At 31.7% G+C, this 12,356-nt stretch overlaps 3 protein-coding genes across 3 annotated transcripts; 1 reads left to right on the forward strand and 2 right to left on the reverse strand.

Annotated features, from left to right (window-relative positions):
• The first annotated feature begins 97 nt into the window (after window positions 1-97).
• On the forward strand, window positions 98-5,195 carry Tes (Testin). Its single transcript, XM_068765961.1, has 6 exons — window positions 98-266; window positions 360-489; window positions 768-920; window positions 1,260-1,339; window positions 2,718-2,876; window positions 2,963-5,195. The coding sequence occupies exons 2-6, from the start codon at window positions 360-362 to the stop codon at window positions 4,559-4,561; spliced, it is 2,121 nt and encodes a 706-aa protein (XP_068622062.1). The 5' UTR covers window positions 98-266; the 3' UTR covers window positions 4,562-5,195.
• Window positions 5,196-8,073: 2,878 nt separating this feature from the next.
• On the reverse strand, window positions 8,074-8,681 carry Pfdn6 (prefoldin 6). The gene has a single exon (XM_068768491.1). It carries the CDS (start codon window positions 8,532-8,534, stop codon window positions 8,166-8,168), a length of 369 nt encoding a protein of 122 aa, XP_068624592.1. The 5' UTR covers window positions 8,535-8,681; the 3' UTR covers window positions 8,074-8,165.
• Window positions 8,682-10,012: 1,331 nt separating this feature from the next.
• Window positions 10,013-11,431, reverse strand: LOC137927063 (myb-like protein X). Its single transcript, XM_068770854.1, has one exon. It carries the CDS (start codon window positions 11,429-11,431, stop codon window positions 10,013-10,015), a length of 1,419 nt encoding a protein of 472 aa, XP_068626955.1.
• Window positions 11,432-12,356: the final 925 nt, after the last annotated feature.

Genomic DNA, 12,356 nt, shown 5'->3' on the forward strand with positions numbered 1-12,356 from the left:
TTTGTCCTTGACATGATTTTTTTAAGAAAATAATATTCAATAATATAATAATATTTGTGGTGTAAAATATCTATGCCTATGAATCAGTCCAATTCAATTCATTCATTAATTTTGTGTTGGAGTTGGTTTATTTGTTTTTCGTCTTAATTTAAACAATTTATTTCTTTTACCAATCTTTTTATTATATTTAGATTTTAAGTGAAAAGTAGATTTTTTTCTTTATATTACAATAACGTGCATACTTGCTTCATTCGATTAAAACTAGGGTGAGAAACAAAGTTAATCATCACTGATAAGACAATTGTTACAAAAATTTAATTTTAATATTTGTCGTGTTTACTGGATTATATGATTTTTAGATGGGTGATTCTTGTGTGGAAACAACTGAGGCTCCTGCTTGGTTATCTAAACTTGAGAGCCAACGCGAAAAATTAAGTAAAGCCCGGCTCGGTCATGATAGTGGTGCTGGTGCTCCATGCAATTCATGCGGTAAGCAATGTACATATACAATATTTGGTATTGATGCATGACATTGTACCCAAAACTGTTTGTTAAATTCGACTGTGCAAGCGACGCTAATATGAAATATAAAATGTGCTAAATGAATTGTAGTTTATTTGGCAGTATATTCTATTTTAGAAAAAATTAAAGTTTGTGAATGAAACTAATTTCAGGCATTGATAGAAATACACTATTTTCCACAAAGTATTTGCTCCAACAAGGTAAAACACATGTTTATTAATTTCTTTAATTTCATAATATTACAGGTCCAGTTTGTCCTGGCTTAGATTTGCATTTTTGGCGTAAGGTATGTCGTGCCTGCCATTGCAGTAAGGATGTACATGATGTTCAAGATGATGATCTGTCTGGTTGGGCTCAGTTTGAACTTCTTGGTACTGCTAGACCTAAAAAAGCATCACGTAAGTTATACTTAATTAAATTTTTAATAATAAGTCCACAGTAATAATTTAATTTGTTTTTGAGAATATTGATCGTCTTCATCATTGTTCATGAGACATCTGCTGTTGGACAAAGGCTCCCTCCCCCTAAAGATTTCTAATAGAAGTGGTTGGAAGTGTTAGCATTGACAAATGCTGTATGTCAGTAAGTGTTTACAACATTACTTGGGCTTAAGGGAGCAAAGCATTAAATTGTCCAAAGGCTCGGCTAAGGCTGTTAGTATAGATATTTTACAGGATTTAAAGGTGTGGCCTTTGACTGTGGTGTAAAGTTCTTAAGATTTTAATATTTATTTCCAGTGCCCTTGATTAAGATAAGAGGTGTGACAGATAAGCCTGTAAAATTGGATTGGGTGCCACCAAATGCCTCTACAGATTTGGTAATTATGATAATGTTCTTGTTATTGCTTGTTATTGTAAAAGCTAATTACTTTTAGGCTAGTTGACAAGTTAAGAATTAATTCTTATGTTTATATACCTTACATAATTAATTGAGATTAAAAATGTTGCATTGTAAGTAACAACAGTGTAACATTTTTTAAAATACAGTTACAAAGAGTGAATACACAATCTATTTAAAATTTCGCAGTAATAAATTAAACTGTAGCAGTTTTTTCTATACTTTAGCATGCCATAAATATGCACAATTTATTAAATAAATGTAAATAATATCCAAAGCTTACACATATATAAACATTCTTCTCTCTTTTGACTATTCACATTTCTGCACTGTTTTATAATGGATTTGTCATGGTTGTTATTTCAGCACATAGATATCCACTACAAAACCTAGGCCTCTTCTAAAGATTTCTAGGGGAAGTAATTCATAATCACCATGCTTGGCAAATGGGTTGGTGATTACAGTGTAGTATTATGGTGTGTAGTATGCTACTGCCCATCCCCTAAAAACTTGTCTGTGAGCAGTGGCAATCTTATGTAATCAATGCACAGTGTCAATTACATAAATTTGTATCTTGGGAATGGAACTGGCAACCTATGATTGCGATTCTCAGTCGTCTACTGCTAGGTTAACACTGCTCATAGTAATGGGCATAGAACATAAATGAACAGAATAAGTTATCTTTTTATTGTAGTACTCTTACTTTGCACAAGCAGTGTAGACTGTCCTGTCACTCGCACAAAGTTTTTATTTATTATCCATCCCTCTAGTTTTGAGAGTTTTTCAATCTCTTGTAAAAATGGCAATATAAATCTACATTATTTTTCACTTCAATGGCTATGAGTGTGGGTGAGATTAAAAAGAACTTTTTTTAGAAAGTCTAGTCGTTTTGCTTTTGTCTAGCCTTGGCTGTTCATCAATTCAATATTTAAATATGTTTCCATATGTTATGAAGATCACCACAATAATGTTTGTCATTTTTGATTTACAACATTTATGTAAAATCTATAGATTCATAGAGAAGATAAAGAGGAAAATGTTTTTGTTATACACTGAATGGCAATAGGTTTAAAACTTTTAAAAGTCAGTGGGTCCTGAAAGTAATAATTAATGTAATGATAATTTAGTAACAAAACATTTTCAAAATTCGGATTTATATGTATTTTTATTAATTATTGTTTACTATCTGCCACTGTAGACTTGGTTCAGCCAGAAGTTATCACCCTGTAATCGATAACATCAAACTTCACTAGTTGATTGATCACTATAGATAATAAAGAAATTACTATTTTTATAATGAACTCAAATGACTGCAATTTAATAAATAATTATTTTTCAACTCAATATTATTTATGCAGGTGTCCGAGTACATGTCATGTTTGGGTCCTTTAGCACCGGTGTCAGGTTCAGCGGCCGCACGTAAACGACGTGCACAACTTCGAACTCAACTACCACCACATGATGTGGCTCCAGCTGCACGCCACCATGCCACCGACCAAGAAAAATCTGAACATACAGTTAGTTCATATTCCTCATGCATTTTACATTTATTTATTATATAGATCTATGAATAATCTAATCATTTGCAACTTAAACTTTACAGGAATACATCACGCGCATCAAAGATCATGTTGTGGGAATGGGTAATGTTGTTAGAGTGGGACCTTTACAAAATGGTGAAGTATACTCTGTCGAAAATAGCAAGTCACATGGTGCTACTAAATCATATGCATTGCCCTTAAAAATATCTAATATTTCAAGAGGAGTTAAATACAACATTGTTCCCAAGAATGCTTCTGACAAAAAGCTGGTTTTGGATTCACAAGGAAATGTAGTTAGCAGTACTGCTAACTTGCCAGATTACAAATCAAGTCCTATCCTCACCAGAGTTGTTAAAGACAAACTTAATCTTATGAGAATAGAGTCTGATAGAATTAAAAGTGCAGTTGAACATGGCCCAGTTTATGATAAACTTTTCAAAAACTTAAGCGATTTAAATATGCCAATCTCTAATGATGTTTATTTGCAACCTATCAAACAATTTCGTGATGAGTATAACAAGAACCCTCAATTTAGAGAAGAAACTAATGAATTTGTGAGTACAGTATTGGGGGCCCCTATAATGGCTGATTTATGGCCCACAAGTAATAATAATGTAATGGGCACTGCTAAGATGCTTGATAGCAGGATACAAAAGGGTACTATTTTCGCGCCTAATGGAGAGATTTGGAGTTGGAAACATGAGCCAGTCACTCCAGAATTAAGTGGAACTATTTGTTCTACAAAGATGCCTTCACAATTTTCAGCTTCATCTAAACCGATGAACCAAGTTGAACCTCAGCAAAGTGGTCCATTACGAGAATATGTAAGATCAGTTTCTGAAGAAGATCTTCCACCACCTCCTTTGCCTAACTACAATACCTATCCTGGTGCATTACAAAATAACACTATGGGTGTTGATTTTAATTCAGAAAACCAAAATAATTTGGCAGAAAATGAAGTCCATAACATCAATCCAATAATTAACTATGCTGAACAAATTGATCCAATACTAACTCAGTTTGCTGAGATGTCTTTAAGTCCCGCTGAGTTGGAATTTAATAGAAAGTTGTACAATGAAGGAGTGCCCTGCCAGCGCTGTAATAAACCTATGTTTGCTGGGGAAGTAGCTGTAAAAGCAGAAAGGGCTGGACAAGAAGCAATATGGCATCCACAATGCTTCACATGTTGTAAATGTGGAGAGTTATTGGCAGACCTTGTGTACTTTTTCTACAAAGGCGAAATTTATTGTGCAAGGGATTTGGCTAATGTCTTAGAAATTCCTCGTTGTGCTGGTTGCGATGAATTAATATTTACTAGACCTTATACAGCTGCCGAAGGTAGAGCGTTTCATGTCCAGCATTTTTGTTGCTATCACTGTGATGCACCACTGGGTGGGAAAAAGTATGTCCCAGATGATAAAACAGGGCTGCCAATTTGTTTATCATGCTATGACCAATATTATGCAGAACGTTGCCGCGCTTGCAGTGGGGTAATTGGTCCTGAACAGCAAGGAGTTTCTTGGAGTTCTATGCATTGGCATGCTGACTGCTTTATTTGTTCAGGAAGGATGTGTGGGAAAAGTCTTCTTAGTGGCAGATTTGTCGTTAAACAAGAAATGCCTTTTTGCAGTGTGCCTTGTGTACAGAGTAGAATTAAGTAAATTTTATTAACCTCTATTTATATGATTGTATTGCATGACTGTTTTTTTTAAAATATTTTATGTAGTTAGATATATTTCAACAAATTTTATGTACAAGTTTATTGACTGAAAAAATTTGAAAACAAATAAAATATTTTGCCATTGAATTAGACCAAGTATACATTCATTAAATGTTTGGTTATGCAAATTACATAATATTATATATACAAAATAGCTTAAAGTATTTTTATAGTTATTAATATAATGGGGCCAAAATTAGTATTACAGATAACTAATAATTAAGAAAAGTATTAGCATATCATTTGAAATTATGAGAAGAAATTATTATGATTCATAAGTCTCACTTCTTCAAATAAATATTTTAAGCCTCATCAGTTTATTGTCTTATAAATCTATTTAAATAAAAGCATTTATTAAAAAGAGGCCAGGGAGACTATACATTTAAATATATTGTATAATTTAAACTTAACTGATAAGCTTATAGTTGAAGATACAAATTGCATATTTATTTTTGACATTTTTTGCATTTACTCATACAAGTGTTAGTTTAGGATTAAGGTTATAAAAGACATATAAAGAAAATATACAATCAATATATATTCAAGGATAATACAAGTCTGTCAGTGATAAAAATAAGTGATACATTTATATCGGTACAAATTTTGTGCCATGTTCGAAAATTAGTTTGTATTTTTTATATTAAATATACAAAATCTAAGTGTGTTTTTTTATACCTTTTAATAAAGACATTTTATCAGAAGACTTGTAGATGAACTGTAAACCATTAGGCTTAAGTTCTATTTTTAATTAAGTATCCTTGTTCATATAAATTTATTTAACCTTCACCTATATTACTTTTAAGGTTTAGTAAAAATTTCAGGATTTCATATTAATAGATTTATATCTGTAATGATAGGTTACTGTTGAAACACTAGCTTTTCAGGCACATAATGCACAGGACTGGTGGGAATCGGGGCCTTAAGATCATAAACCAGCAAACTAAGCTCTTATTGAAAATCTAAGGGGGCGGCATAGGCCTCCAAAGAATGACTTGCAGTTAAAATGATAAATACATAAAAATATATATACCAAAAAAAGTATTTATGATACTAAATGTGATTGTAAGCATACAAAAAGTTTTTCATCTAGTACTTATTCTCAAAAACACAAGGATATTAATGGCGGTACTACAAAGGCCATGGAATAATGGTAATGACATCTTTCATAAAGAAGCATATGGGAGAAAAGATTAAGCAATGGTCTAACCATTTAGAATGCCAAAAAAGCTAAGAGGCAATACCTACCATAAGCTTTCGGCCCACTAATACCCTGCTCCTGGTGTCACAACCCCAACTGCATCTCTTGGCAGGGATCTTAACTAGTCATGGTCTTTTTTCCAACATCTGTTTACTTTAGCTGTTATGAACATACTTTGTGCAGAATATGCCTGGAAGAGGAGACTTCCTCATCTACTATTTGGTGTACAGGGGAACATGCTGAACAAGATGGAGGAAACCTATGTCCAATGATGACAATGCCACTTATTTTTATTATACTATTAAATTCATGTTTATAATATTAATTTTCTTTGATTACACTGAATAACATCTTGTTTGATGATTACATTTTCTAAAGCAGTTTTTTATGCTGATTACAAATCTGAAAACCGTTTTTCTCTATCACGCCAGGTTTCTAAGATATTAACATAAACATACATTTTTAATCCCTTATTGTTAAGTTTGAAGGCTGTATTATTACACAATGGAAACATGTATGCATCAGTATGGGTTGGTTATTCTACTCATCTAAAAGAGACGTACGAAACCATGTCGCTACTTCTTGAAAAAATTTGCTATCGTGATTACAATTGGAATATGTGTGGTGATTTAAAAGTGATCACTATTCTCATGGGAATGCAGACAGGGTACACCAAGTACTGCTGCTTTATCTGTGAGTGGGACAGCAGAGATAGGAAGCACCACTATATAAATAAGAATTGGCCCATTAGAGATAAAATGGAGCCAGGTAGTAAAAACGTCCTGCATGTGCCATTGGTTGAGCATGAAAAAGTTATTATGCCTCCACTTCATATAAAGCTGGGGCTCATGAAAAACTTTGTGAAGGCACTAGACAAAAACTCAGATGCTTTACGGTACCTATGCAACAAGTTTCCAGAGTTGAGTTATGCGAAAGTGAATGAAGGTGTATTCATAGGTCCACAAATAAGGAAGATCATAGCAGACAGTCACTACAAAGATTTACTCAGCAGAACTGAAAAAAAAGCATGTTTGGCATTTAAGTGTGTTGTAGCCAATTTCCTTGGAAATAATAAATCTCCTGACTATGTAAATATTGTGCAGAAGTGCATTAGTGCATACAAGTTAATGGGTTGTAACATGTCCTTCAAGTTTCATCTCTTCAACTCACATCTCAACTTCTTTCCAGAAAACCTAGGTTCTGTTAGTGATGAACATGGAGAACGTTTCCATCAGGACATCTCGGTGATGGAGTCACGCTATCAAGGCCGATGGAGTGCAGCAATGATAGCTGACTATTGCTGGATGCTTCAGCGCAACATGCCAAATTGTCAGCACAAATGCAAGTCTACAGCCAAGAAATTCAAACCAAACTAACTTTTAATTCAAGGAACTTTATGTTATACCTATGTATTTTACAAGTGTATTATATCTTAAACTATGTGTATTTATGTTAAGTAGTACTCTATTCAGCGATATACGCTCTACTGTAACTTGCCTGCGAGTTGTTTGCTTTGATACAATATTAAACATACATAAATGGTCAATGCCAAATATCTCAACAATGGTGGGTAATAGAGACAAACGGTTTCTATATTTGTAATCAGCATGTCTTACTTATCTTAAAACAAGTGTTGGTTTCCAAGATATTTTCCGAAAGTTTTTTTTTGTTGATCAGTGTTATAAAATACCCTCATGCTTAGATTAAACAATGACAATTGTTTTCTTTAAAGGTTTCTTTAATGATAAAATTAATTTTATTTAAGAATTTTGACAGAATGGCAAATTTATTACAAGCTACCTGAATTTGAGGAGCTACTAGTTCATGAATATACATATATAAATTTGGAAAGTACAGGATTTAATGCCAGGTAATCCTGTAGTTGTACAATAGGCAAGAATAAAAGTGGAGAAGAGCTGGAAATTATATTTGTAAACAATAAATATTGATTTTATATGAACAGCCATACACAAAGAATTTTGTACTTAGATTGATGTAATACAGTAGGTATTCAATAAAATAAATATGTATGCAATTAATTTATTTTAATCAATAGTTGAATTATTCTTTTAGGCTTTGACAATTATATTGTGAACATATTCTTAAACCAAAACAAAATCAATTATAACATACAGAAGTTTTGAAATAAGTTAATAAATTCAGCAGTAATGTGTCTTGCTTTTTTAATGAATTTAGCTTTAGATATGCTGCAAAAAACCTTATCATTGGATATGTTAAAATTACTTGCGTCAGAATATCAACTTCTTCATACAATGAATAAATGATTAAATTATATTAACGTGTACTGAAAAAGCAATTAGTAAAACGTAATCCTTATGGAAACAAATTAAGCAGCCATTTTTAAACTTGCCATTTCATTCCTAAGTTTATTGAGATTTGTTTGTATAGCTTCTTGTTTGTTTTCTAAGGCAGAAATATGGCCATCTGACCTTTTAATTTCTTTATTTATATAATCCATTCGTTTTGTAACATTTTGTCGCGCTTCCTCTAAATCTTGTTTTATTAATACTGGCCCTATAAGTTTATAAACTTCGGCATCTTTTTTAAGCAACATCAGCTCTTCTTTAACAGCTTTAGTTTCGTGTAACTGACTGTCTAGTTGTTGTTTTTGTGCTACTGCCTTATGATATTCTTTTTGTGCGCTGTTGAATGCCTCCAATTCCTTTTGCATTTTTCTTTGCAGTTCTTCAACCATTTTTGATGAAATTTCAATTTAATACGAACAATCAATGCGTAAGATTTACCTTATTAAAATTGAATTAAACTTGAATTGAGGTGACTAAATTAATAATATGCTTTGTAGGTTATGTTATATTTTTATCCACGGAAAACGGTGTTTGACTTTTGAAAGATAATGCCAATATGTTAAAAATTTCATTATGATTTTTTTCTGACTTTTGAGTCTGAAAAAAATATATTATTTGTTTTGTAATAATATATCCCAATATATCAGAAAGCGGAAAATGTAATGTTTTTTCTCTTTTTATTTAGTAATTATTACGATGATGATGCGGGTATACTAATATTAAGTTTAGCATTTATCAAGAGGGAGATAGTGTAATCAAGTAGTTTACAAATTTTCCGATGTGTACATGTTGAGGTAAATATAGGTAAAATATCCGCGTCCGTTACTTTTTACAAGTGCTGTTATATATAGATTCTTTGGATTTGAAATGCCTAAGTGCTAAAGGCGCTTATCCTCATTATACTATATCTTGCTTCGAGCCGTTACTTTATTTATTTCAGATTGAGAAGCACACATATCATCAGACGGTGCAATTGTTTGCTATTATCGAAAGTTAACATTACTAATACTTCGGAAAGTTGTTAGCGCTAGAACGTCTCAAGGCGTATCAAATGATGATGTATTATAGTCGTGTGTAGCTGCCATAGTATAAGCGTGGATCCAATCGACGGCACGCTTTGAGCGAAAAGAGAACAAACATTTTGTTTGGCATGCGATTTACCTTCAAGAACGCCACCACAAAGTACCGCGCTTCGAGAAACGCCGCCGAAACAGGAGACTGCGTTAAGAAAGGTAGCTGCAACGTACCATTCATACGTCGCACAACTGTCAGAGCTCTTAATGATATAATTCCCTGGTGCATGAATAGTTACATCATTTTGTCAATACAAGCATTTCGTATTGAACAGCCATGCAGTGTACTTCACACTACAGAGATTATTTTTTTATCTGATATCGAAATACAATAAGCGCTTGTTAACAATATTTATACATAAATAATAAAACTGGTTATTTCAGTTTTGACAGCTAACGTATAACTATTCCTAAAGTCGGTTTATTTTTTTAATGCTTTGATAAACTTTCTATTTTTAGTAAAGAATTTCTCAACACAAAGTATACATGTTTTGTTTTAATGTTCTGCCTTACTTACAACATCAACAGCAAACTTATACGTGTAAGATAAGTTCAAATGATCACTGAAAACGTCTAAAAGAGTTTTTGTTGTTTGGGTTCCTAGGTTGTTACACCCTTATAATGACAAATGATATGACAAAGTTTATATTAAAACAAGGTTCACGTAGCAAAATTTAGACACAGCTAGGTATGTATGACCTAAATATGAAAGGTATCAAAATATAGGTATGTAAATAATAACAAACATTATTTAATAATTTAATATATTATGTGTATAAATATCTGGTGTTTTATTATAATCTCTCACCGTATTCAAGTGTCCACATGTAATTTGGATTAGGATCTCCGCTATTTTCAGCTTCTTTCTTTATATTTTCAGTCTTTTTCAGAATATTCCGTAAAGTATTATGAAGTGGGGACTTGCCTGCATTATGTTTCTCTATTCGTATCTTTTCCGACTTTTTCTTATTATAATTTTTACCAAACCTTTCGCGGACAAATTTGTCATACAGATCTTCATTATCTTCTTCTTCGCTTTGAATATTGCTTTTTTGGGTTTTATACGCATAGACATTGTCATTATTGTAATACTTATCGAAGTCATCTTTTGGTTTTACTTCTTCGTCTTTTTCATCTGATGTGTAATCATCATTAGAATGGTAAAAGAATTTTTGCTTTTGGGCATCTTCATCTTTTTTAGATTTATAGTCAGGACTGTCATAAGCGAATGATAAAATATCTTCCGGTAGTTTTATTTCAGGAAGTTTTATAGTTAAATCATGGAATTTTATATCTAATTCATCATCATATTTAGGATTTGTTGGTACAAATGTATCCAAAGTACCCTCTATATCTTTTCTGTCTTCTGAATTTTTAGACTCTTTCTTAGGATCTTTCTCATTATTTACGTCATTTTTGGTAGTTATATGTTTACTTGCATGATTGTAATCCAGTGGAATCCTCTCAAACTGTTGCTTAACGTCAATTTTTTCCAAGTTTTCATTTTGTTCAAAAATTTTTTCTTTGTTCATTTTATCAACATCTTCTTCTGAAAAAGATTTTAATTTGCTTTGTTTTTTTAAATCAGAATAATTCATTTTTCCTATATTTTCTTCGCTTGATTCACTGCTGTCAAGATTAAGTTCTACCACGGGTTTGACTTCTTCATCATTAATATGTATTTGTTTGTCGTTTTGATTTTCTCTTATTTCTTCTGTGGAACGTGAATTAACATTTTCTTTACTTTCTTTACTCTCACTTTCAATACTTTCTCCTTCTTCACTTAGAGTTTCTAAAGAGCTTAAAGTTTTGTTTTGTGTGTAATTTTCGTGCGTTTTGTTTGGAAAATAAATATTCTCATCATTACCCGAATCATTAATATTTTTTTCATCGTACGCGGACAGCTTAAAAGGTTTTTTATTACTGCTTGATTCAATTTGATGTGAATTATGTATCTGATCTTCATCTTCTTCTGATTTAGATTCATTGCTGTTTTCTAAGGAAACTTCATTAGATCTACTATTAATTTCCTTTTCTTCACTAGAGTATTCTTTTTGTTGATCTTGATTTATATTTTCATCATCACCTTTTTCATTGTTTGCTTCATTGTATACAGGTGTGGTCGATAAGGAGACTTGTAAATTGCGTTCATCTTCTAAACTATTTGACTTATCTTCATTTTCTTGACTTTCCATACTTTCTTGAGGGTTCATGCTTTCCGTACTTTCAGGATCATTTTTTTTTAATTCAATGGGTTTTGATTTAGGGGAACTCTGATAACTTTCATCACTTATTACCTTATTATTTATTTGTATATTTGTAGGTCTTACAGCATCATTATGTAAAGTTTCAATATTGTAATCTGCCAAGTTCGAACTCTCAATTGATTTTCCAGAGAGTTTTATGGGTAATAATAATCCATCATTATTTTTTGCTTGATGTGAAGTTACGTAGTCAACAACAATAGGTAATATGTTTTTATTAACGACGGTATCAAAGTTGTTCGGTGACGTGTGCGATCTCTTTCTTCTCTTTAGTATATTTCTGTGGTGGCCACTAGATTTGTCGATTGCTTTTACTTTATCTTGTTTTTTGTTCACATATTTCAATAAAATGTCATTATGTTTACTTTTTTTTAAGTTATCAATATCCTGAATGCATGGTTCATCTTCATTATTTGTTAAAGTATGATTATTGTTATTTAAAGAATCTTGTTTAATGTTGTAATTATTATTTTGCAAGTTTTTATCATTTTGTTCCACGATAGAATAGATGCAGTCGTTGTTAGTGGTATTTTCTTTATCGCTCTTTTGCTTTCTTGTAATATCAGAAGAATTTTTCAGGAACGCATTATCTTGGTTTTCTCCAAAAGATACTAATGCGTCTGTTATCTGTAATTGTATTTGATGAAAAAATGAAACATATATTTTCTGAGAAATAAAACAATGTCATTTATTCTTATATTTATTTCTGAAATTTATAGTGTATTTACAAAAATAGTTACTGTTAGAGTTAATATTACATTATACAACGTTTTCTATAAAATAAATAAAAACCAACAAATGTCAACATATTAAAACTAAAGTTTGTGTGCCAACATAGCAGTGTACAACATTGTGAAGTTTGTGTACCCAATAT

Source organism: Battus philenor, unplaced genomic scaffold (genome assembly GCF_028537555.1).
Source record: "Battus philenor isolate CCGP_79_NKW_IND1 unplaced genomic scaffold, ilBatPhil1.0.hap1 SCAF_10, whole genome shotgun sequence".
Lineage (NCBI taxonomy): Eukaryota > Metazoa > Arthropoda > Insecta > Lepidoptera > Papilionidae > Battus > Battus philenor.